The sequence below is a fragment of the Felis catus genome, chromosome D4, assembly GCF_018350175.1.
Source record: "Felis catus isolate Fca126 chromosome D4, F.catus_Fca126_mat1.0, whole genome shotgun sequence".
NCBI classification, from domain to species: Eukaryota; Metazoa; Chordata; class Mammalia; order Carnivora; family Felidae; genus Felis; species Felis catus.
In genome coordinates this window covers 82268861-82295515 of record NC_058380.1, presented here as the reverse complement: position 1 = coordinate 82295515, position 26655 = coordinate 82268861, and the positions used below count along the sequence as shown (strand labels likewise).

The 26655-nt window shown below is 39.4% G+C and overlaps 2 protein-coding genes across 19 annotated transcripts in view; both read left to right on the top strand.

Moving 5' to 3' along the window:
• LOC123381735 (basic proline-rich protein-like) overlaps positions 1-25655 on the top strand; it is an 80469-nt gene extending 54814 nt beyond the window's left edge. Inside the window, exons 2-3 of one of the 5 annotated variants that reach the window (XM_045043525.1) lie at positions 12283-12372; positions 25517-25655. In XM_045043525.1, the coding sequence (XP_044899460.1) occupies positions 12283-12357 (75 nt within the window). In that variant the 3' untranslated portion in view covers positions 12358-12372; positions 25517-25655. Of the gene's footprint in view, positions 1-12282; positions 12394-25516 lie in introns of all 5 variants that reach the window. The other 4 variants (XM_045043526.1, XM_045043528.1, XM_045043527.1 and 1 more) reach the window with 4 other exon arrangements.
• The window catches only part of LOC101080491 (spermatid perinuclear RNA binding protein), a 77845-nt gene continuing 76719 nt past the window's right edge, over positions 25530-26655 (top strand). For 10 of the 14 annotated variants that reach the window (XM_023242697.2, XM_023242693.2, XR_002737652.2 and 7 more), the window contains exon 1: positions 25530-25685. In XM_023242697.2, coding sequence (XP_023098465.2) covers positions 25683-25685 — 3 coding nt within the window. In that variant the 5' untranslated portion in view covers positions 25530-25682. The remainder of the gene's footprint in view (positions 25686-26655) is intronic. The other 4 variants (XM_045043522.1, XM_023242696.2, XM_023242694.2 and 1 more) reach the window with 1 other exon arrangement.

The window sequence follows — 26655 nt, the reverse complement described above, 5'->3', positions numbered from 1 at the left end:
ACCTTAAAATGGAGACTGATCATGGGCTGATGCAAATAGAAAATCAGATGATTAATGTAAAGTGTCTTGTACACGCTGTGGAGCACGGAGGATCAAAAATGAAGTAACTGCCAAGGTGATCATTTCACAAGATAGGTCATGTAATTGTGTATGCTGTGGTGGCGGTGTTTGCTGTTTATATGAGCAGGTCCTTCAAGTGAATTATCTGGGAATAAAGCACCTGTAGAATGAATTGCAGTCAGCATCTCAGTTGAAGTACATGCTTATAAGCTTTAATTTACTTCCCAGCAAGCAAAGGGTGCACAGTAACTGTGGTCATAGCACCTGCTTGAACAGAGCCCACTAGAGAGACAGCCCTATGGCAAGATTGTCTAAGTTAACGAGTTCATGCTACAGCTATGGAGAATGATGAAGAGGTTTCTCATATGCCTCCCACAAAAGTACCAAGACAGAGTCATAATTGGGTCATCAGTCATTTATTCATTTGACAAATATTTGAGAGTTTACTGTCCAGGAACTGTGATATACACAAGGAATACAGCAGAGAGCAAAACATAGTATCTGCCTTCAAGGATCATGTAGTTACAGAACTGGTAAGCGGTGCAACATAAGGCAACGCTAGTGTAGTGGAAGAATATGGGAGGGCTAATTAATTCAGTCCAGGTTGGGCAAAGGGTTAGGAAGAGGCAGAGTTCAAGATCAGGGAAGGCTATGTGCAGAAGGCGCTGTCTAAGCTGAGGGCCTAGTGAAGGTAAAGGGTTTAAGAAGTTAAGGGTGGTATTTTGAAAATTTTATTCCAAGAGGTAAGCATCTTCTTTCTTTTTTTCTTTTTAAAAGTTTATTTTGAGAGAGAGAACGAGAGATGGGTTGTGGGGGAGGGAGAGAGAGAGAATATTCCAAGTAGGCTCCGTGCTGGCAGCACAGACCAGGGGCTTGATCCCACGGAACTCTGAGATCACGACCTAAGCCAAAACCAAGGGTTGGACCCTTAATCGACTGAGCCACCAGGTGCCCCAAGCATCTTATTTCTGAGAATAGGTTACTGAGTAAGCATGCTTGAGTCTAATTTTCAGCAAAATTGGGAAATCAGATTTTAGAAATCCTTTCTTTTTCTCATTGTTATTGGGGATAGGGAGGGAGTAGGCCTGACTTTGTGCTCTAGAAAACCTGTAGTCCAGAATCTCCCTTGGAAGCTTGAAGGCTTTTTCTCTCATGGAGTTTTAAACATTACCAACAATGTACTTAATTTCTATAATTTTGCTACAGTAAATATTTGTTGATTCAGTAGCAAATGAGATTGACATGGCCTGGTCCCTACCCCACCTTCATCCTTAAGAATTAAGATCTGAGGGGCGCCTGGGTGACTCAGTTGGTTAAGCATCCGACTTCGGCTCAGGTCAGGATCTCTTGACTTGTGTGTTGGAGCCTTGTGTTGGGCTGTGCTGACAGCTGAGAGCCTGGAGCCTGCTTTGGATTCTGTGTCTCCCTCCCTTGGCTCCTCCCCTGTTCATGCTCTGTCTCTCTCTCTCTCAAAAATAAATAAAAATTTTTAAAAAATTAAAAATGAATTAAGATCTGAGAGGCTAAATGATTAGGTGAGCAATGTAGATAGTACTAAGAACACTGGCAGCTGACTGAGTACTGATAGTACTGATAGTACTAAGAATCAGGCAGCTGACTGAGTAATGTAAGTTACTATGTAAATAAACATGAATTCATATCTTGGCTCTGTCACTCACCCTATGGTACAGGGCAAATAACTTCATGTCTCTGTTAAGAATGTTTGAAGACAGGGGCGCCTGGGTGGCTCAGTCGGTTGAGCAGCCTACTTCGGCTCAGGTCACGATCTCACAGTCCGTGAGTTCGAGCCCCGCGTCGGGCTCTGTGCTGACAGCTCAGAGCCTGGAGCCTTCTTCGGATTCTGTGTCTCCCCCTCTCTCTGAACCTCCCCCGTTCATGCTCTGTCTCTCTCTGCCTCAAAAATAAATAAACATTAAAAAAAATTAAAAAAAAAAAAAAAAGAATGTTTGAAGACATTCTTGTTTAGTTTCAAAATGGTCTTGATGTGGATGGTTCTTTAGGGTGGAGGCACTCAAGACTCAGATAGTTACATGTTTGCTCTTCTATGCACATATGCGTGTGTATGTATGTATATGTATGTCAAGATTCATAATAATCATAGATTTTTGCATTTGTTCTTTCATAACTGTATAAGATAGGCAGATAGAGGTGTTACTACAGAAGGAATGAAATGGTGCTTTGTGAGAGAATTGGTTTTAGGCTTGGATGAAGGAAGGCTTCCTGGAGAGGTAGCCTTTGAGATCAGTGGGCTTTTTTGGTGGATGCTTCAGAGCAGAATGAGTCATGAGGAGCTGCAGGTTGTCGACTCTGTAGACAGGTTGTCTGTTTCGAATCCTGACTGCCATTGACTGGCTGCTTGATCTCAGATAAATTAATCATTCTTCTAGACTATTTCCTCTGTAAAATTGATATAATCACATCTCCTACAGAGGGTTTTTGAGGATTAAATGAAGTAAAGCATGTAAAATGCTTAGCCAAATCCTTGGCATATAGCAAGCATTGCTGTTATTACTGTGGCCTCATCATTATTACTGATAGGGATTGAGGAGGCCTTTTTAAGCAAGAGAGAATTTATTCTGCTCTCCTGTCTTGATAAACTATCAAATTTTGATAAATGAACCCAGTGGTTGTATTTTTCCATTTATGAATCACACACTGAATAATTGACACTTAGTCTGAATTCTTCTTGAACTGCAGAATTTGTTGCAGACTGAAAAAAAAAAAACACCAGTCACAAGCTCATGGTGTTGTGTTGCTGTCCCTTGAGTTCACGACTCACTGTCATTGGTTAGGTTGGAAGGGTCATCTTCCCTGTTTATATAACACTGTAACTTCCAAAGTCTTTGCACAACTGTTAGTCTGTGATCCTCAGAGTAGCCTTGTGAAGCACTTAGAGTGGGAGGTATTATTTTTCAGGAAGTGGAATCCACAGGGCCAGGGGAAGGGTCTCTGTGGCTCTTTGTAGCCATTCCAACACTAGATAGCCCTGGTCTCCTGACTTATATTCTATTTTTTTTCCATTTAGTTTTTTGTAAATCGAAGTCTGTCAGTAGATTTGAGTTTGCATTTATTATTATTTTTTAATGTTTATTTATTTTTGAGAGAGGGAGAGACAGAGTGCAAGTAGGGGAGGAGCAGAAAGAGAGAGAAGGAGACATAGAACCTGGAGCAGGCTCCAGGCTCTGAACTGTCAGCACAGAGCCCCACGCGGGGCTCAAACCCACAAACCGTGAGATCACGACCTAAGCTGAAGTCAGAGGCTCAACCATCTGAGCCACCCAGGTGTCCCTAGTTTGCATTTAATTGCTGCCATTTACTAGTTGAGTGATCTTGTAAGGGTTCTTAAATTTATGAGTCTGTTTTTTCATCTGTCAGATGATGAGACTTTGAATCACACAGGATTGTGTGTGATGCTGAATTTACTTTGTATAATCGCTTTATGAGAATTGTTTTGTATAATGTTGTAAGGTAGTGTGTATTAAGACACAAGTTTATTCACTAGTTGGTGTCTTATCTGCCTAATGAGAATGCCGGTAGGAAATGTTCCTATTTCTATATTGCCTTTAATGTTCTAATCCTACTTACTTGAGAGTAACATCCTTGATAGTGATGTGAATGCTCTACTCTGAAAAACCTAGATCTGGGAGTGTTTGACAGGTGAATAATAACACTTCACAAAATAACAGTTCATTTTTCACATTATTACTTGTGTTCCTTGGTTGTTCCCCTTTTATCTTTCTCTCTCACTTTTTTGGTTTAGTGTTATTACCCAAATGGTTAAACAACTTAAAACTTTCCAGCTAATAAATAGATTATTTCAGAAGTTTGAAGTTTGTCTCCTCCCCCCCCCCTCCCCGCACCGAAACAAGAGAGAAGGGGACCTCTTTTACATATGAATATCATTTTTCAGGTGTGTTTGTTAGTTATTTATGTGCTGTTTTCCTCTTGAACCTGTATCAGAGGTAGGTAAATGTGGAGTTTAAAAACCATATTAGCTGGAAATTACAAAATGCACCAATTGAGTAGAACAAATTGTTTTTACAGTCTTATTTTTTTGAATGTTAAATATATACGTAGACACTTAAATGGTTGCGTTGTTATGAAAACCCTAAGTTTAAGTTTTCTGATAGCTGAGAAAATCTGCATTAAGGAAAAATTTTTGCACTTGCTCTTTTCCCGAACAGAAGTTTGTGGAAAAAATACCGAGGTTGACTTAAAAGTGTCATTTATGAGTTATGAGACTCTTTTGAGTTGGCATCTATATTTTAAGGGTTAGGCGAGAAACAAGTCATTTTGTAAAATGCAAGGGTATTCTCTATGGATTGTGGAAGTTTTTGTTCCCTTTCCAGCATGTAGCAAGCTAAGAGTACTTACTAAATTGCGGTTTCATGAATATCGTTGTATTGGGTGTGCCAGGAGTACAATCATAGTATGTGACTTAGACATAATAACTGGCATAATAACTTAGGATACTATGTCAGCAATTCATATTTTTAAAGTTACCACACTAGGAAAAATAACAGCTATTTACAGTTGAGTAGATTTGACTTAAAAAAAGTTATACTCCAATCAAGAAGACGAAAACTCAGTTTAGTCAGCATAGGCTCTAGTTAACATAGGCTTGGAAGCTTTTTAAAAAGTTGGATATAGAGGTGCCTGATTGGCTCAGTTGGTTGAGCGTCCGACTTCGGCTCAGGTCATGATCACACTCTGTGAGTTGGAGCCCCACGTTGGGCTCTGTGCTGACAGCTCAGAGCCTGGAGCCTGCTTCAGATTCTGTGTCTCCCCCCTCTCTGCCCCTCCCCTGCTCATGCTCTCTCTCTGTCTCAAAAATAAATTAAAAACATTAAAAAAATAAAATAAAATAAAGTAAAAAATTGGATATACTGTGGATAGAATTAGATAGTGGATTAGCCATAATCCTTGTTTAGGGCATACTCTTATTAGCTCACATATAGCCTGTTTTTAATTTATATTTAAAAACTTAATAAGCCCCTGTGAACCTACTACCAGAACAAAAGGATAGATCCTTAATAATCTACATCTGACTTTTTAGGTTCCCCAACCCCATTCCTCCCCCTTCACCCAGACCTCACAGCCTGAATTCTCTAGTTTTCTGATTTTGTATATCTTCATCACATCTTTATGGATTCTTAGAAAGTGTATATTTTTATTTTGGTTGTAACTTTACAAAAAAGACATTCTATATGTAATCATTTGAGACTTAATATTTTTACTTAATGTTGCATTGCTAAGATTTATCCACGTTGTTGCATGTCACTGTAGTTCCTTTACTTTGCTGGGAATAATCCATTACATTAATGTAACATGGTTTATTCATTCATTCTCCTGTGAATGGACATTTTCCTTGTTTTCCAGGTTTTTGCTGCTATGAACAGTTTTGCTGTGATCATTTTAATACATGTCTCTTGTGCGTAAGTTTCTTTCCATGTATACTGAGGAATAAAACCCTGGGTAATGAACATGGGATTATTCAGTTTGTAGACATTATGCCAAACATTTTTTTCCCACTATCAATCTATGAAAGTCTCTATGAATATATCCTTTCCAACCCTTGGAATTGTCAGATTAAATTTTTGCAGCTTCAGTGGGTAGAAATGGTATTATGTTTTTATTGGTCTTGTGATTTTTTTTTCCTGTGAAATGCTTGTTCATGACTTCTGTTTTTTTATTTTGTTTTTTCTTTCGCCTAGCTTGTTTGTGGTTTTCTTTTGGATTTTAAGTTGTCTTTATATGTTTTTGGTACTTTTGTTGGAGGTATGTATTCCAAAAGTCTTTTCAATATGTGACTTCGCTTTTCACTTTCTTTAGGGTGTTTTTTGATGTCCAAATTTCTTCATTTTAACATATTCAAATACAATTTATTTTATGGTCAACACTTCTGTGTCTTTAAGGAATTGTTTGTTTTTCTTATTTTGTATGCCAATATCTGTTACCATTACAGCTGACATTTATTTAAAGGCCTGAGATTACAGTAGTAGGATAACAGAGAAGGAAGAATGTAGCTTAAGATATTTGTGACTACTCATTGCTCATCCCTAACCCCAATAGAAAATAAACCCTTGTTAAAAGCTAGATTCACATCTGTGCTAACTCAGCTACCCGAGTGGAGATCACTGGTCTGTTGTCATGATTTTTCCCTAAACTCTCACCAGCCTATATGTTTCTTGAATGATTTACCTTTTCTCTGGACCTTATTACATGTTTCCCCCAAAAAAAAAAAAAATTTTTTTTTTTTGAATAATGACTATTGGTGAGAAAATGATTATGACCGTTCTGATCCATTTTATTAAAAGGATGTGATATGAATATATTATTTATAGTAGAAATTATTTTTATTCTTGAATTTTAAAATAGTTGGAATAAAGTTTAAAGAAATTTGTATTAAAGCATTCTGCAATAAAACATTTTCAAAGATAATTTTTTCTATATTTTGGTTTTAAATTTCAAAAAGGGACTTCACTTAAATTCAGTTCTGTTATTCAGTTATCTTGTCACAAGCGTTTGTATGGCAGGTACCCATATCTCCTGTCACTTTTATATGTGCACTTTGTTCCCTGGCAGATTTGAATTCTGAAATCTCCTCCCCTCCAGAGCATGGGTGCACATGCATGTGCACACACACATATCCTGCTCTTTCACAGCCGTCCTTTTTCATGTTTCTGCTGTTGGGCAAGTGTACACAGAGAACTTGTGCTTTATTAATAAGGGTATGATTGTTGCCATCACAGAAATAATGTGTATTTGTGTAGGCCTTTGTCAAGTGCTTTTATATGCATTTTCTCAACTTATCTTTTTCCTAAAACCTGGGTGATTGGCAGGGCAGGTTATGGTCCTAATGTAGGCTGTGCTAATACCGAGGCTTGAAGACATAAAGTCAGCACTTTCCTGGTACAATAAGATGCTTAGTAAGTATTTGTTGCATGCATGGATGGATGGATGGATGGATGGATGGATGGATGGATCAATGAATAAATGGCTAGTTATTCTCACCCTCATGCCCTTTGGATTATACCATTGCTTCATATTTAGCTATGTGCCAGTACAGGTCTTGATATATATAATAGAAACTAGAATATTTATTGATTACAACTTCTACTTCTGGCTTTGATGGAGTATCTGGTTCTGGACTGGCCTTTCTGTCATTAAAAAACACAAAACTAGGGGTGCCTGGGTGGCTCAGTCTGTTGAGCGTCCGACTTCCGCCCAGGTCAGGATCTCGCAGTTTGTGAGTTCGAGCCCCGCGTCGGGCCCTGTGCTGACAGCTCAGAGCTTGGAGTCTGCTTCAGATTCTGTGTCTCCCCCTCTCTGTCCCTTCCCCACTCATGCTCTGTCTCTCTCTGTCTCTCAAAAATGAATAAATGTTAAAAAAAATTATAAAAAAACCATGAAACTGGACAAAATATGTGAAGCAACTCTTTCCGGCTTTGGACAACAGGACTCTGATCTTGAAATTTGTAAAATGAGCCCCACAATTGCCCCTGCTTTCTGCCTGAGAACAATTTCTGAGCTGGAATCCAAGCAGAACATGGTAGCCTGTGTTGAATCAGAATTTGGGGCAGCTAAAATGGCTAGAATCTTTAGGGCAGGATACTGGAGAAGAGGAGCTCTCTGGGAGGGGCTCCCAAATGTTTTTGTGTGGGTCCCTTGTGAATTATTGGTGAAGAGTTGGGCTGTCCATGGGGGAGAAAAGCTGGAAGGTTTATCGGAGTGGCTGCCCCAAAGCTGGGAATGAAACAGAGATGCTAGAGGTTGTACAGCTGTGGGATATTGGAGCTCTGGCCCAGGCAGAACTGAGAGAGAGTCCTGATCAACACCCTGGGCGTGTGGGTGGAACACTAGAAAGACCATGAGGTAAAGCAAGGATTGGCAAAGTTAAATAGTTGCACACAGACTGTAGGCCTGGCAAGCCTCCAAGATTTACTATGTGGGGCGCACCTGGGTGGCCCAGTCGTTTGAGCGTCCCACCTCAGCTCATGTGGTGATCTCATGGTTCATGGGTTCGAACACCATATTGGGCTTTGCGATCACAATGCAGAGCCTGCTTTGGATTCTCTGTCTCCCTCCTTTTCTGCCCCTCCCGTGTGTGTGTTTTCTCTCTCTCTCTCTCTCTCTCTCTCTCTCTCTCTCTCCCTCCCTCCCTCCCTCCCTCCCTCCCTCCCTCCCTCTCTCCCTCTCTTCCTCCTTCCCTCTCATTCTCTCTCTCTCAAAAATAAACTTAAAAAAAAAAAACAAACAAAAAAACCTTACTGTGTGGCCCTGTAAGAAAAGATTTTCTGGCTTCTGCCCTAGAGTTAAAGCCTACTCTGAGCCTTCCCATAACAAAGCCTATAATCAAATCCTGACAAAACCTTCCGAGAAGACAGAACTTGGAGGTTGAATTTTGCCAGGTTATATAGGGAGTTGGGAAATGTATTAGGGTTTCCATAGTTCTGCCCTAACAAAAGTACTACTTGGTCTTTTATTTAGAATTAGAATGTTTCTGAGCAATATTACCCCCTGCAGTGTTTGAGACCTTCAAACACTGACAGTGACTTTAGCCTATACTCTCTAATACTTTGAAAGTCTGGTTATTCCCCTGGGTAAATCTGTGTAGGAATATGTCTTGTTCCACTTAAATATACACACACACTTCATAATCTTCTTTGTTGGGGGAACTTTTTGTATCTTTTATTCAATAGCAATATTTGGTTTAAACTGAAAAATGTGGTAATCCCCAAGGGCTAAGACAGCTAAAATAATTTTCTGTTTAAGAGGACCAAGGTTCCTTTTTGTTTCTGAGTATTACATATGTGGGCATAATTTTAAAAACATTTTGAAATTAAAGGGGCGCCTGGGTGGCTCAGTTGGTTGAGCATCTGACTTGGGCTCAGGTTATGATCTCATGGTTCATGAGTTCGAGCCCTTCATCAGGCTCTGTGCTGACAGCTCAGAGCCTGAAGCCTGCTTCGGATTCTGTGTCCCCCCCTCTCTCTGCCTCCTGTGCTCGTGCTCTATCTCTCTCTCTTTCAAAAAATAAAAGAAACATTAAAAGAAAACATTTGGAAATTATAAATTGTTTCTGGCGTATAGACAGAATATAATAAATAATGTGTACTCAGCACACACAACTTTTCACTTTTTCCAAATTTGCTGTGGATTCTTTTCCCAAGAAGTGGTACTCAGATACATACTGTGTATGTATTCTGTTCCTTCTTTTTCCCAGTAATAACCACTACTGAATTTTTTGTTTGTCATTACCTTGAATGATTTTTATACTAAAAATAGTGTGCGTGTGTACCCATAAATTATATATAACATTATTTTATGCATTTTTAAGCTTTCATGAAAGGAATCACTTTATACTTCATCTGCAGCTAGCTTTTCCACCCAACATTGTTGTGGGTTTAGAAATGATGAAATGTATCACTGTAATTCTTTAACTGCAGTTTATATCTCCATTCTCTTGTTGATGGACATTTAGTTTTCTAGTGTTTTGTGATTATAAAAAGTGCTGCATTGAACATTGATTTAAACCCGTCTACCTGTGTTTGTGTTGGAGTTTCTCTAGATAATGTAACTGTAACCAGAAAGAATATTGTTGGGGTACCTGGGTGGTTCAGTCGGTTAGGTGTCCGACTCTCTGAGATCATGATCTCACAGTTCGTGGGTTTGAGCCCCGTATCAGGCAGACAGTGCAGAGCCTGCTTGGGATTATCTCTTCCTCTTTCTCTCTCTGTGCCTCTGCTGCTTGTGCATGTGTGCTCTCTCTCAAAAGAAATAAAAACTTAAAAAAAATTGTTTTTTTTACATTTATTTGTTTTTGAGAGAGGCATAATTTAGTAATAACTAAAGGTTATATTAATTTAGTAATTGCATATGCTAACATATATGTTATACATATACATTATATGTACGTATATATACGTTACATACATATACATAACATATATGTAATATATATTATATAACATGTTAATACACATTATTACATATGTTAATATATGTTAATATATATTATATATAATATTATATATATTAATTTAGTAATAACTAAAGGTGAGGGGCAGAAACAGAGGGAGACACAGAATCCGAAGCAGGCTCCAGGCTCTGAGCTGTCAGCACAGAGCCCGATGCAGGGCTTGAACCACAAACCGTGAGAACATGACCTGAGCCGAAGTCGGATGCCCAACTGACTGAGCCACCCAGGCACCCCAGAAATAAAAACTTATAAAAAAGAAAAAAATAGCATTGTTGTTTATAGGATACCCACATCTTTGACTGTTGGTTATTACTAAATTGCTCCCCAAGATGGTTTTATATTTCTAGTTTTGTGCAGTTAATACGGATTCTCTAAAGCAGATATGTTGTGCCTGAAGAAAATATGACATGAAAATCTCATTTTACTACTGGTAAATTGAAAATTGGCTGTGTAGATTCTTGATAAATGTGCTCCTGTTTAAAAACCTTTCTTAAATTTCTATAAGGAAATATTTGAACATACGCAAGTAGAGAGAACCCCCCTTGAACCATGGATAAGTCTAGTCTTACTTCACTATCCCTCAACTACATTACTTTGAAGAAAATCCCAGATTTTCATATAATTTCATCTGTAAATATCTCTCAAATTAGATATGAATACCCCCACCAAGAGAAACCTATATAATACCATTATCACCCTCTAGAACTAATTCCATAATGTTGACAAATTACTCCATGTTCAAATTTTCTCACCTATCTCATTTTTAGTTTTATCTACAATATTTAAAATATGATTACATTGTAAAAACATAAACTTTTAAGGATTAAGTTTAATCTGTCTCATATAAAATGTACTTGTAGATTTCTGTTTTTATTACAGAATCATGTTTAAAGACAGTACCTAAAAAGTAATCTAGGTGTAGTCTAACCCTTTTGCTTTAAAACTGAAGGAATTGAGGCTCAGAGAGGTTGAGATTTGTTCAAAATTGGCCAGTTTATGGGGCGCCTGGGTGGCGCAGTCGGTTAAACGTCCGACTTCAGCCAGGTCACGATCTCGCGGTCCCGGAGTTCGAGCCCCGCGTCAGGCTCTGGGCTGATGGCTCAGAGCCTGGAGCCTGTTTCCGATTCTGTGCCTCCCTCTCTCTCTGCCCCTCCCCCGTTCATGCTCTGTCTCTCTCTGTCCCAAAAATAAAAAATAAACATTGAAAAAAAAATTCAAAATTGGCCAGTTTATTAGTAGCAGAGCTGGAATTTGAAGGCAGATCTTCTTACCCTAAACCCATTGCTCTAATATGAATTACATTGTATTGCCTACCTTATATTGTTTTGTAGCTCATTACCTCTATCAGTTTTGTTGTTTTGTTTTTTGGTTTATTTGCTTACTTTTTAGTAATCTCTACACCAACGTGGGGCTCAAACTCACGACCTGTATCAGTTTTCTTTTTTTTTTTTTTTTTTTAACGTTTTATTTATTTTTGAGACAGAGACAGAGCATGAACGGGGCAGGGGCAGAGAGAGAGGGAGACACAGAATCAGAAGCAGGCTACAGGCTCTGAGCCATCAGGCCAGAGCCCGACGCGGGGCTCGAACTCACGGACCGCGAGATCGTGACCTGAGCTGAAGTCGGACGCTTAACCGACTGAGCCACCCAGGCGCCCCTGTATCATTTTTCTAAATCTAGCATTTTAAAGTATTTGTTTCAGTGGCTTTCTTAAATATTAGACTACTGTCTGTACAGTACTAATCTTGTGATTTACATCATAGTGTATTTTAAAAGGAGTTTGTGAAAGGATTGAATTATAATATCAACACTTGTGCCAAAGATATTGAACTGTTCTGAAAAGCTGCTTGTCTTTTCTGACCTAGATACACAGTTTCAACTGTGGCAGAGGATGCCAGCAAGAGGAGAATGAGTGTTGGCAAGAGTCTAGAAATTAAATTATTATATTACTAAAGGATCTAATCTGTTTCTTAATTTTTAGTACTGTTACATATGAAAAGTTTTTCTGTATTGACATAATACTTGGTGAAGATAGGCATTTTTTTGAGACTAAACCAATTGTTTATTTTGCCAAGGTGAAGAATGACTTCTATTTGTTTTAAAATTGGTGATTTTTAAAACACCAAATGACTGTTTGCTTATAACTAGATTGCAGGTTCTGAGGTGGTTTTGCAAGCTTAACTAATTAAGAAAAATAATCATGTCCGTTCTCTTTCCAGATACAGTTTCTTTGCCATGCTCTGTACTGTACAACGGCAACAAAAAGTCTTTTGAGAACCAAAGATACCCTTTGAAGCTTGTTTACCAAGGTGCTGGCTTACCCTTCAGAGTTAAGTGTGCTGCGTTGGGCACGGAAGGATAGAGAATACTTGAATACTTAACTGTTTCTTGGCACATTCATTGCTCCCTTTTCCTTTTGATCAGAATTGTCACAATAAGATATGGAAATTTCAAATAGCCTGATGCTATCACAGCCTTTTTTTAGTGGGAAGAAAATAAATAGCCACTGAGGCATGTACAATTAGGTACTACTTCATGTTTGATTGTGGTATAAAGGAAGGAATAGATTTCAGGTTGAGCTTTGAATTTTTTTTTAATTAAAAAAAAATTTTTTTTTTAAGTCGGCTCCACATGCAGTGTGGGGTTTGAACTCACAGCCTTGAGATCAAGAGTTGTACATCCACCAACTTAGCCAGCCAGGCACTCCAGGCTGAGCTTTTAAAGATTACCGTGCAAAATTAAATATACACCTGCTCTTTGATTTATTCATGGCCACAGTAATGTGAATTGGAAAATGCTAGAGACCCAACCCCAGTTGTAGAGATGGCTCTGCTGGTGTATGATCATAGACAAATTATTTAACATTTTTGTATATTTGTGCTTTCATATTTAAAAAAATTTTTTAATGTTTATTTTTGAGACGGAGAGAGACAGAGCATGAGTGGGGGAGGGGCAGAGAGAGAGGGAAACACAGACTCTGAAGCAGGCTCCAGGCTCTGAGCTGTCAGCACAGGGCCCGACGCGGGGCTCGAACTCACAAGCCTTGAGATCATGACCTGAGCGGAAGTAGGACGCTCAACCGACTGAGCCACCCAGGCGCCCCAGTGCTTTCATATTTTTAAAGATTATAAAATAAATTATACCATTAATTCCATATCTTACTACTTTTCAGGGGATTGTGAACATTGACTATGATGCTGTATGAAGAAATTATTTTGAGAAATTCATTTGAGTTTCTCCTTTGTGCCAAGCGTTGCTCTAGGTGTACAAAACAGAGTAAGCAAAGATATGCCAGTGATAAATCCTATGGAGAGATATAAACAGGGTCAGAGAAGTCCTGGAGGAGGGGTTGCTATGCTATATATGATGATCAGGGATGGGCTCGTAGTAAGGATGTTTAAGAAGACAACTGAAGACATAAAGAGGTATGTGCATATCTGTGATAATAAATAGCAAATGTCGAGGCTCTGAGGAGGGGAATGTGTGACTTGTTTGAGAAACAGCAAGGCTACCAGTGTGGATGGAACACAGTGAAGGGGGAGCAGTAGGGTGGAGGCCAAGAAGTTCAGGGGAATCAGATTATTAGGGATTTGTAGGCCGTTAGGTGTTTAAGCAGAGACCAAGCCCTTGGAAGGTTTTGAGCAAAGCATGATATGACCTAATTTAAATTTTAAAGGGAACACTGTGGATGCTATTGCTCTAGGTAAAGAGAACAAGGTAAAGGTGAAAGATTTGGTGATGGATTAGATGTGGGGTGTGGCAGGAAGAGAGCTGTCAAGGATGACTCTTTTTGAGATAAGCTATCAGAAGGAGTAGTTGCCTTCTCTTGAGAGAGGGAACACTGGAAGGAGCAAAGTAAAGTTTTGTGTTTTTTTGGGGGGGGATGGGTCAGGAATTAATTTGGGGCATATTTAAAACTTTTATTAGACATCCGGGTGGATATGTTGATTATGTATTTGAGTGTGAGTCTAGAACTAAGGGTGATATAAACTCGGTTGCCCTCAGTGTATAGGTGGTGTTTAAAGCCTCAAGCCTGAGTGAGATTGCCAAATGAGTGCAGGTACAGTGGTGAAGGGATTCAGTGTGAGGGCTGAGTCCAGCTGCATTCCAGCAGTCAGAGGCTCTGGAGATAAGAAAGAAAGGAGCCAGTGGAGTAATTTATGAAGTAGGAAGAGAACTAAGAGTAGAGTACCGGATGGAAGCCAAGGGAAGTAAAATGTTTCGAGTAGGGAACAGTCAGCTGTGTCACCTGTTGCTGAGAGGTCAGCTGAGGTGAGGACTGAGAATTGTTCACAGTATTTAAACACTATGGGAGTCCTAGGGGACCTTGGCATGAACTGTTTCAGTAGAGCATTGGTGTGAGAGGCTGATCGGGGTGAATTTAAGAGAGAATGGGAGGTGAGGAAATGGAAACAGAAGTGTAATCAGAGAATTCTGCTTTAAAAGGGGCAGAGAATTGGGTGTGGGGAGCTAGAGATCAAGGAAAGTTATGCGAGACAGAGAGCAGAGGGAGTGATTACTGGAGCTATATTCTTGAGTAGGCAAAAGGGGATGGGTTCTAGGAGGGTTTGAGTTGAGAGCTCTCCATTAAATAGGAATAGGAACAGTTCATTCATAGTAACAAGGAAGAACAATATATGGGAAAAGATGCAGCAAGGTTGGTATTTTGCATGAAGTAGAAAGCAGGATGAGCAGTCGTGTGAGGATATGGGAGGGAGGTACAGGCGTTTGAAAAGAGAAGAGAAGATTGGAAATAATCAGTAATAAAGTGAATGAGTTTTATTTTTTTCAATGGGGCTTCTTGGACATTGCAGGATGGTTAGCATCCCAGGATACCAAATGTTGGGATTACTCACCTAGTCATTATGAAACCAGGAAACTCTACCTCACATTTTCAAATCCCACAGGGTTGCAGTACCATCACTGTTTGAGAACTGTTGATTATTGGGCCTTTTGAGGATTGATCATGAATTTAGAAAACAACCAATAAACACAATTGTGTGTTGTTGTTTTTTTTTTTCTCCTCCCTAGTCATATCCGTTTGTCCAGGGTTATCGGTGTGGCGTAACCTGGAGAGTTGGATTTAAGCAGAGTTGGAGTTTTGCCGGGAGAGGATAACAAAGGGAGTTGCTGATGTAAATGAGTGACACATAATGGATTGTGTAATTTCAGTTGGATAAGGATAGAAGTGAGGGCATGAAAAGGGTGAGGGATCGTGAAAGGTGGTAGGATTAGGGGATTACCGGCGTTGGTGGAGAGTGGTTGTCTGAAGTAGGAAAGAAGATGAAAACATGCAAGGAAAGGAAAACAAGGAATGGAGAGTCCAGAATTTTAGAAGGATCATCTGTGTGGTTATTGAAATTGCTAAGAATTATGCCAGGAGTAGAAGTTGATTATGTGTCAGTGAGCTAAGTAGTAAAGTCCTGAAGGAATGGGAGAGGGTTTGGGGAATTAATCCAAGATGGGTGAAATAAGTCAAGTAAATAATAGAATTTGTGCTTATGGAGGAAGAGTCAGAAATTCCCTGTAAGTCACTGTGATGATGACTGAGATGATGATCTCCCATGGAGATAAGGGAAGAGATGGTGACCTTTCAGATGGAAACTTCTTGGATTCTTCAGTTAGGTGCTCCCTAAGGAAAGATAAATCCGGGGTTGAATTCACATTTTTATTGAGCCTGTCTTGAGTGCAGGTCATTGTACTAGGTGCTATGGAGATAAAGGTAAGTTATTTCATTCAGGAGCTTGTGATAAAAATAACTGAAGCTGAGTATTAGGAAGTTGAAAAAATGCTGGATGGCTCAAAGAAAGAAGGAATTATATTCAACTCAAGCACTGGATAAAGCTTCATGGAGGGCTATATTTGAGATGGGACAGTTGATGAATAAATAGAACAATGACAAATTCATGGTGGAGTAGAGGTTGCAGTCCACATAAGGGAAACGTTTAACTTAAAGCTTAGCGCTAGCACATTGCAAGGTGTTTGGGGGAAGAGTCATTATTCTCATTATGGCTGGAACTGCAGTGGTGAGAGAAAGGACGGAATGAATTACATTAGTGTTGTATTATGGAGGACCTTGGTGCCACACAGAGTGGATGAATAGAATGCCGGTTGCTTGGGTAATGATTAGTCATTGAAGGTTTTGGAGGGGATATTTTCTAGGTAAACTTTCCCATAAAGAAGGGCTGGAGTGGAGAGAGAATAGTGTAGGAGAGGATAAGTTCCTATAAATGGTAAAACACGGCAAAACTCGATACCGTAGTATATGGGACTTGAGAATACAGGTATCTTTGAGTTAGAAGCATCCTTTGTAGTAAAGCAAGGAGCAGAACTCAGGATTTCCATTTTCATGCTCTATCCCTTTTCCTGTTTTTAATTCAAAGTGCTTGTCTTACAAGTTTTCCTTACTTGGCTTTCAGAACAGCACAGTTTTTTGTTTTTTTTTTTTTAAGTTTGTTTGTTTGTTTATTTATATTTTAAGTAATCTCTGTACCCAATGTGGGGCCCAGACTCACGACCCTGAGATTTAGAGTTGCTTGCTTTACCAACTGATCCAGCCAGGCACCCCCAGGATAGCACAGTCCTACTTTATTTACCTCCTATCAGGCCACTCCTTCTCTGACTGTAGTTGTGCCTCTTTCCTTCTGCTCTCTCCCATTCATTAGTATACTTACTCTCTTGGTGGTCTTGTGGCTTTACATTCTGCCTTTATCCTGAAAATTACCAAATTTATATCTTGATTCAGACCTCTCTTCTAAACTCTAAGTTGATACCCAGTTGACTACTTAAAATATCTAATCAGTGTCTGGGATTCAGCATGTACAAAGCTGAATTCCTGATCTTAATCCCAAAACTTGCTCTTCTTGCACCTTTCCTAACTCATCTGCTCAGGCCAAAAACCTTGATGTTGGTCCTGATGCTTCCAGTTCCCTCACACTCACACATCCATTTTGCTAAGTCCCATCATCTTTCCTTTCAGAACACATACATAATCTGATCACTAACTTCCCAGTGGTTTCCAGTCTTCCACCCTTGTCCTCTCTATTATGTGTTTCCACATGGCAGTCACAGTGATCTTTTAAAAGGGCACTTGGGTGGCTTAGTTCGTTAAGCGTCTCAACTCTTAGATTTCGGCTCAGGTCATGATCTCTAGGTTCATGAGATAGAGCCCTGTGTCGGGCTTTGTGCTGACAGTGTGGGATCTGCTTGGGATTCTCTCCCTCTTTTCCACCTCTGTGCCCCTCCCCTGCTTGTGCAAGCACGCACTTTCTCTCTCAAAATAAACGTTAAAAAAAATAAAAATATGAGTCTGATAATTATCACTTCTCTGCTCAAAACCCTGTAAGGGTTCCCCATCTCATAGTGAAAGCCACAGTCTTTAAAGTAACTAGAAGGACCCCCTGTTTCAGGAGCTGACAGACTATCGCCCACGGACCAGATTTGGCCTACTGCCTGTTTTTGGATGACCTGCAAGCTAAAATGGTTTTTATATTTTTAAATCCTTAAAAAATAAAAAAAAAATTTGATATTTGTGAGGTGAACATCATATGAAATCAAGATATCTGTGCCTGTAAATAAAGTTTTATCGGAACACAGCCACTCTCATTTGTTCACATCTTATCTGTGGCTATATTTGCACTGCAAAGGAAGAATGGAGTGGTAAGGACCTTACGGCTTGAAAAGCCTAAACTATTTAATATCTAGTCCTTTAAAGAAAACATTTGTCATCCTCTGTCCTAAGTGATCTGGTCCTCACTCTGACCGCTCTGTCCTTGCTACCCTTTTCTCCCTCTACTTATCCTTCTCTAGCCCTCCGCTGACTTTGGGCTCCTAGTTCTCCACCTCACCAGGCACATTCTTCCTTTCCCTGCCAGGAATGCTCATTCCATACATGTGTGCTTGGCTGACTCCCTTACTTCCTCAATTCTTTGCTCAGGCGTCTCCTCAGTAAGGGCTGACCATCTGCAAGGTTGCACTTCCCCTCGTATACTGCCTTAATGCACTTGCACTGCCCCCTTCTTTCTTTTTCATAGTACTTCACACTAAACATACTGTTTAATTTACTTAGTTTTGTACTTATGGCTATGTTGTTTTTCCCTCTCTGCTCTTAAATAACAAAGGTAGGGATTTTTGTCTGTCTTGTTCACTGCTACATCCTAAGAGCCTAGAATATTGGCTGGCATATTATAGGTGCTCAATAAAGACTTGCTGAGATGCATTAAACTATTGGTTCTTTCACCAAACAAGCCATCTAACTGGGTGGCTACAGTTCTGTCATGTAACTGTTCTGTCAAGGATTGGAAAGGACTGGTGTCTGTTTCAGTGAGGAGATGTTTTCCTGTTACCACTCTGGTTACTTGCTAACATCTTTTTCATCTTGCTCAGGGACAGTAAGTATTCAGAAAGTGTTCTGGTTCAATGTAGCTAGCTCCTACAACCCATTCTTCTTTCTTTCTTTTTTTTTTTTTTTTTTTTTTTTTGATGTTTATTTTTGAGAGAGACAGAGCACAAGCGGGAGAAGAGCAGAGACAGAGGGAGACACAGAATCTGAAGCAGGCTCCAGGTTCTGATCTGTTAGCACAGAGCCCGACACGGGGCTTGAACTCACAGACCGTGAGATCATGACCTGAGCCGAATTTGGACGCCCAACCCACTGAGCCACCCAGGCGCCCCTCCTACAGCCCATTCTATGTTAGGATTGTAGCCATGGGTACCACTCTTGTTTAAACTGTTAATTGGGAATGAGTGCCTGGCTGGCTCAGTCACTTGAACGTCTGGCTCTTGGTTTTGGCTTGGGTCATGATCTCATGGTTTGTGAGTTTGAGCCCCACATTGGGCTCTGTGCTGATTTCATGGCACCTGCTTGGGATTCTCTCTCTCTCAAAATAAATAAACTTAAAAAATAAATAAAATCTTAAAAAACAAACCCTGTTAGTTGATAAAGGACCTTTTGACCTGAGCCCAGTGTTTCAAGGCTTCAAATGACATGGTGGGATTGAGCTTTTCCATCATTCTAGGTATTTTGGGTAAGGATGAAAAGCTAGATTTTTGGACTAGGTATATGTAATTTGTAGGTTTTTTGGTTTTTCCTTATGTACCTTTTTTATGTAGAAAATGAAAGAGAATTTCCAGAGGAACATTGTGAAATTCAGTGTTATTTTTATTTGTGTGTGTATGTGTGTGTGAGAGAGAGAGAGAGTGTGAGAGAGAGAGAGAGAGAGAGAGAGAGAGAGAGAGAGAATGTGGGGGAGGGGCAGAGTGTGAGGGGGACAAGAATCCAAAGCAGGCTTCATGCTGAGAGCAAACAGACTGATGGAGGGCTTGAACTCATGAACTGTGAGATCATGACGTGAGCTGAAGTCAGATGCTTAACCAACTGAGCCGCCCCGGCACTGCTGAAATTCAGTGTTCTTTTTGTGTGAGTATTATATATAAACTCAGTGCCACCATGTAGAGAAAGTTTATTTGAAGGTATTTGGGGGAGGAGTATTTGCTCTTTGTGTGTCTGAGTTGATTCATACCCTGTTGTATTCCCAAGCATGGTGCTGGGTACAGAATAGACAGTTAATTAGTACATATGTATTTGCTTGTGAATCTCATTATCTTAAAGTGATCTTGGCGTATCAGTGAGGTCTTTTTCTAATTTTACCTTACCCATCTTTTTTTTTCTTTTCTTTTTTTTTTTTTTTTTTTTTTTACAATTTATTGATTTATTTTGAGAGAGAGGGAGAGAGTGAGCACATGGGTGAGCAGGGGAGGGGCAGAAAGAAAGGTAGAGAGAGAGAGAGAGAGAACCGCACTGTCAGCACAGAGCCCCATTCAGAGCTCGAACCCACAAACGGTGAGATCGTGGCTTGAGCTGAAATGAAGAGTTGGACATATAACCAACTGAGCTACCCAAGTGCCCTATCCTTTTCCTTTCTTTTAAGTTTATTTTTGAGAGGGACAGAGGGGCAGAGAGAGAAGGGGGAGGAGAGAGAATCCCAACCAGGCCCTATGCTCTGCTCTTAGCTTGACATGGGGCTTGGTCTCATGAATGAAATCATGACCTGAGCCTAAACCAAGAGTTGGACTCTTAGCCAGCTGAGCCCCCCAGGTGCCCCATCCTTCTTCTTCTTCTTTTTTTTTTTTTTTTTAAGTATATTTATTTTTGAGAGAGAGAGTAGAGCATGGAGCCTGATGCAGGGCTCGGTCTCATGACTGTGAAATCATGACCTGAGCCTCTGAGGCCTGAGTGGGACTCTTAACTGACTGAACCACCCAGGTGCCCCAAAGCTTTTTACCTTTCAAGGTCAGTTACAAAAGATGTAACATCACCACCAAGAGTGTAATCCATGAAAGAAAAAGTTGATGAGTTGGACTTCATTAAAATTAAAAACTTCTGCTCAATGAGAGACTATTAAGAGAATGAAAAGAACTCTTAAAACTAAAGACCAAGCAAACAGACAACCCAATAAAAAAAAAAAAAAATGGGTAGAAGATTTGAACAGGCCACCTTACCAAAGATGTACAGATGGCAAATAAGCATATGAAAAGATACTCAACATCCTGTGTCATCAGGGAATTTCAAATTAAGCAACAGTGAGATACCACTGCACACCTATTAGACGGGCTCAAGTCCCAAACTTTGACAACACCAAATGCTGATGAGGATGTGGAGCAGCAGGGACTCATTTACTGCTGGTGGGGATGTAAAATGGTACGACTGTGTTGGATGAAAGAGAGTCTGGAAGTTTCTCACAAAGCTAAATTAAACCTTGTCTTGCCATATGATCCCATAATCGTTCTCCTTGGTATTTACCCAAATGGGTTGAAAACCTGTGTCTACACAAAAATCTGCATACGAATGTTTATAGCATCTTTGTTCATAATTGCTAAAACTTGGAAGCAACCGAGATGTCCTAAAGTAGGTGAATGGATAAAAAACTGTGGTCCATCCGGACACTGGAATATTATTCAGTGATAAAAAGAAATGTCAACTCATGGAGGAATCTTAAATGCATATTGCTAAATGAAAAAGGCCAATCTGAAAAGACTACATACTGTATGATTTTAACTATATGACATTTGGAAGAAGGAGGGTTTGAATAGGTGGGACATGGGATTTTTAGGGCAATGAAGCTGTTCTGTATGATTCTGTAATGGTGGATGCATGTCATTATACATTTGTCAAAACTAGAATGTACAACACAAAGAGAGAACTCTAATGTAAATTATGGACTTTAATAGTGTTGCATAAACATTGGTTGTTCAGCAGTTGTAACAAATGTATCACACTGATGTAAGATGTTAATAATAAGGGAAACTGTATGTGTGTGGTATGGAGAAGGGGTACATAGGATTTTCTCTATTTTTCACCCAATTTTTCTATAAACCTGAAACTCTGAAAAAAATCCACTGTTTGAAAAAGCAGTGCTCGAATCCCCAGTAGCTGGGGCACCTGGGGGGTCTCATTTAGTTTAAGCATCTGACTCCTGATTTTGGCTCAGGTCATGATCTCACGGTTTGTGGGATTGAGCCCTGTGTCAGGCTGTGCACTGACAGCATGGAATGTGCTTGGGATTCTGTCTCTCCTGTATCTACCTCTCTCTCTCTCTCTCTCTCTCTCTCTCTCTCTCTCTCTCTCTCTCTCTGTCTGTCTGTCTGTCTCTGTCTCTCTCAAAACAGACAGACATTAAACAAAAAGAATAGCAACTGTCCTTCTCTATTAAGAAAAGAAAAAGCAGTGCTTGATTAAAAAAGTGAAACACATGCACGTGCTTATACATATACATTCCACCTGCTGCATAAAGCTGCTCTTATTTAATAAGTAGATCACACCTAATATTTTTCTATGCTGTTTTTAAATGTATACATAACTCATGTGTTAACACAATGTTTTATTTGATATTTGAGGGCTTTTTCCCCCCTCCCTCCTAAAGCCATTTATTGAGTGTGTACTGTTTGGCAAATACTCTTAGATATTTTTCATTTAGTTTGAGGTAGATCCTATTTCCCCCAATGCACATGTGGAAAACCTCTGGCTCAGAGAAGTGACATGGCAAATCAGGTGCTTTAGTCTAGGCCCATTTGGCTCAAAAGCCTGTGTGCTATATAGACTTGGTAATTCACATAGACAGATTTTTTTGAGATTGCTAAAGTTTAGCCCCTAACACAAGTGTAAGTGCTTTTAGAGTGAAAATATTATTGAAGATTGTCTAGGTTTAAATTGGCTTTACTGTGTACTTTTGCTTTGTGTTTTCAATTAGGTTATATTACCTCTTTATGCTCTAGTTTCCTTATGTGTTAAATGGAGATAGTAATTGAAATTGTTGTGAGGATTAAATGAGTTAATATATGAAAAGCTCTTTGAACAGTGCCTGGTACAGAATATGAGTTACATAAATGTTACCTTATTAATTAGTAGCAGAATTTCATTTCATAGATAAAAGAAACTGAGACCCAAAGAAAAATGATTTTCTGAGTCATGTAACTTTCTAAAGTCGCTTAGCTATTAAGTGGCAAAGTTGAGTTTTTTTTATTTCAAGGCCAGAATTTTATCTGCTGTTAATTGTTTTTGTTTGTTTGTTTTGTTTTAAGAAAAACTCTTGACTCTGAGTTTGGTTTGGGACCAGGAGGCCTTTGTCCTTGATTAGTTGTATGGCCCTTAATATCTATAGTTCTTTTGTAAGCTGAGGGGTGGGTGGCGTTGGGCCAGACGATTTCTAAGTTGCTTTTACAGCACCAGCAGAACATTGCTTTTATCATGGATTGTTGAACTGTGCTATAAGTCCTGAAGTTCCTCGAGCTGCTTGATGCATGCATAGGGTGGTTACTCTCTGTGCTAAATGACTGAGGAATGCTGTATTTTGACACTGGTGATCCAGTTTCTCCACTAACATCACCTTTCTTTTTAATGTTTATTTTTTAGAGAGAGAGACAGACAGAGCGAGCGAGCACAAGCAGGGGAGAGGCAGAGAGAGAGAAGGAGAGCTAGAATCCAATGTAGGCTCCAGGCTCTGAGCTGTCAGCACAGAGCCCAATGTGGGGCCCAAACCCCCGAACCATGAGATCGTGACCTGAGCAGAAGTTGGACACTTAACTGACTGAGCCACCCAGGCGCCCAAACAATTAATTTTTTTAATGTTTATTTTTGAGAGAGAGGGAGAGAGAGTGAGTGTGAGTGGGGGAGGGGCAGAGAGAGAGGGAGACACAGATCTGAAGCAGACTCCAGGCTCTGAGCTGTCAGCACAGAGCCCTGCAGGCTCGAACTCATGAACTGTGAGATCGTGACCTGAGTTGAAGTCGGACGCTTAACCGACTGAGCACCCAGGCGCCCCAGCTTTTTCTCAGCATTCTTCCCTGCTTTGAGTCTACCATCTTAATATGGTTGAATTTTTGGCCTTACTTTTTTAGAGTGAAGCACGTGAACTTTGCTATCAGTTCTCCGCGGAACACATAGCAATCTTTTTTGGCTGCTGGGTTCACAGCTAAATACTAAATGGTTGAATCTGCTAGAATGGTGGAGTAGGGTTGGGAATGGGAAATGGCCAGACTTAACTTGTGTAGTACGATCTGTGTACAAAAGGATCTTTGAGACATATCTTACCATGGGATCATGTTTCTTAACTTCTTTGTATGAAAAGACCCTAAGAATTGTAGCATGTGTGTGTTCTCTCCTTTGTGTGTTATGTGTGATAAAGTAAACCCCATTGATGAGTTCAGTTACATAATCTTTTGTTTTTGTTTTTGTTTTTTTTAAATCAAGGTTCAGCTTATTTCAGGTGGATTTTGTGGAGTCAGGGAAGTTGGTTACAGGATATGAATAGTTTTGCATGTAGGTCACAGCTGAGTATCATTTGACTAAAATTGTGGGTTTGTTTTTTAATGTGCAGTATTGGGGAGTGTTATGTTACACCTATAACTTTCCTAGTACCGAAAATTCAAGAAGGATTTGTTTTTCTTTAAGAGAACAACTGATAGTATTCGGAAACTGTTACAGGCAAAAGTATGGGGTGGGGGAAGTTCCTTATTTAAAGGAAATTTAAAGGAAAGATATTGAGATGAAGAGGAAGCTATTTTTTGTGTTTATTTTGTGGTGTGTAAATAACTTCTGATATCCCTGATATCCACGTAGGTAATCATGTGTTCTGTTTTGATAGTTACTCTCTGTTTTTTTTTTTTTTTTAAACATCTTGGCTTATAATTTATAAGGATTTCATCAGTGCTCAGAAGAGTTTACTTTTACCTTATCTGGAATAAAATCTCATAAAGATGGAATAAAGGGGTAATAGTAATTAAGTCTCTGGGCAGAAATATACGGTGGGATTTTGACTACAGTCATCCATGGGTAATGAAGTCAGGATCTAGTGAATATTGAGGAATTTGGCATAATAGCACATATAGGCTAAAATCTGGGAGCAGGGTCTCTCAGGAGTTAGGGGAACAGAGCCAAAAAAGCATTCTGAATTTTAGGCCTAAAAATGATTAAAGAAGAAACATTGTGCCAACATGTACTGTCTGATGGCAATATCAAATGGAAAAGCTTCATGGTTTCAATTAATGGCGGTATTATATTTTCAGGCGGATTATCTACTTTTTGAATAGGTCTGGCTAATGCTAATTTTTTTTTTTTAATTTTTTAAAAAATTTTATCTTTTTTAAGAGACAGGGACAGAGCATGAGTGGGGGTAGGGCAGAGTGAGAAGGAAATACAGACTCCACATCAGGCTTCAGACTCTGAGCTGTCAGCTCAGAGCCCAGACACAAGGCTCGAACCCATGAACTAGAACAAGATCATGACCTGAGCTGAAGTTGGGTGCTCAACTGACTGAGCCACCCAGGCACCCTGTGGCTAATGCCAATCTCTAATTGAAAGTCTTATGATCAATTGCAACATTGTTGCCACCAGTAGTGGTAGTACTTTTTCAGGTAGTACTTCTTTATTTTTTATTCTAAAAAATTTTTAATTTTATTATTTAAAAAAATTTTTTTAAGTTTACTTACTTTGAGAGAGAGAAAGAGAGTGAGCCTGGGCCAGGCAGAGAGAGTGGGAGAGAGAGAAAATCCCAAGCAGGTTCTGTGCTGTCAGCACAGAGCCCAACCCGGGGCTCAATTTCATGAACCTTGAGATCATGACCTGAGCTGAGTCGGACACTCAACCGACTGAGCCACCCTTCAGGTAACACTTCTTTACTGAATCTGTGTCTGTTAATGTATTTATCTCACTGAGTATGAGTCAGCCAGCTGCCACACTGTGGCTACCAGGGGGGTTACTTTTTTGGCCATATCACTTAGGCTCTCGGCCCCAGGCCTTCAAAAGATACGTTTAGCTTTTGTTTGAAATGAAGTCATTTTCCTCTATAAAGATTATTTCTTTTTAGTCAATACGCATGTTTATAAGCTCCACATTCAGATATGAAACTGCTTGTAAATAAGCATTTTTGAAAAGTTGTTTTTCTTTTTGTCTTGCAGGTGTATTCCAGAGAATAAGTCTTCAAACACCTTTGCCATATTGTCTCTGAGCTGTCAGGGGACTCAGGCTTATGAGGAGGTACTGTCACACAAAACAGTGTCTAGTGAAGACGACAAGAAAGTGGGGAAAGGACTGGAAAAAGAAGCTAAAACACTATAGGAAACCATGGTAGGTATTATTCATGTTTCCTTAATTTAGTTCTAATAAATTCCAATTAGTTTAAAATCAGAAATGTTAATAACGAGGGCAAGTAAAAAACAATGGTGATAAATTTTGGCTCTCGTGCATCAGACAAAGATGGCACTCCACTATTTAAGCAAAGCCAATGAGTTCAGATTTATTATGAGCCCTTTAAACCACAAGATGGAGCCCCATGAGCCTTCAGGCCATAAATTATTAAATACTCATAAATAATATTTTCTAATAAAACTGGTGTTAGCAAACTGATAGAAGGATGGCTTAGGTGACCTTGAACTTGAAATTATGTAATTTTTCACTAGTCTTTTCTCTGAAGTTTAGTTTTTTCCAGTGGAAATTAAAAATCTTGAACCAGTCCTTTAATGAGTGATGTGAATGGTGTAGGAGTTTATAAAGTTTGAGTATTGAACTCAAAATTCACCTTTTCCCACATGCTTTCAAAGTAACAGGATCAAGTGTTGAGTGTATTGGGGGCACTGAATCTTCTCTCAAGAAACCTTGCTTTTTGTGGGAAGTTCATACTCAAATGAGATGTTAAATGAGATCGTAACCTTTGGTGCCTAGTGTATTAACTGGTAAAATGTGTTGAATTTTTTCCTCTAGTATTTTGGTTCTGGAGGATGTTGTGTGAATTTTTTCCCTAAGTATAAGTGAGAAAAGGCTTAAAAAAGATGTTATAAGTGGGAGAAAAAGCACAAAAATATTAATCATCAGTATGTTTGAAATATGTTGTTTAGCAAGCCTGATGGTATTTCTTTAAGTGTTAGTTAATTTTTTAAAAATTTGTTCTAGGGATTATAACTTAGTTGATTTCCTCTTTAGAGAAGAAATTCTCCAAATATTTTAGTTCTGGATGGTGGGGCAAATGTTAACTTGGGATTTTCTCTGTCATTTAATTTTAGTTGAGATGTAAGAAAGGACACTGGGACTTGGTGTTTTC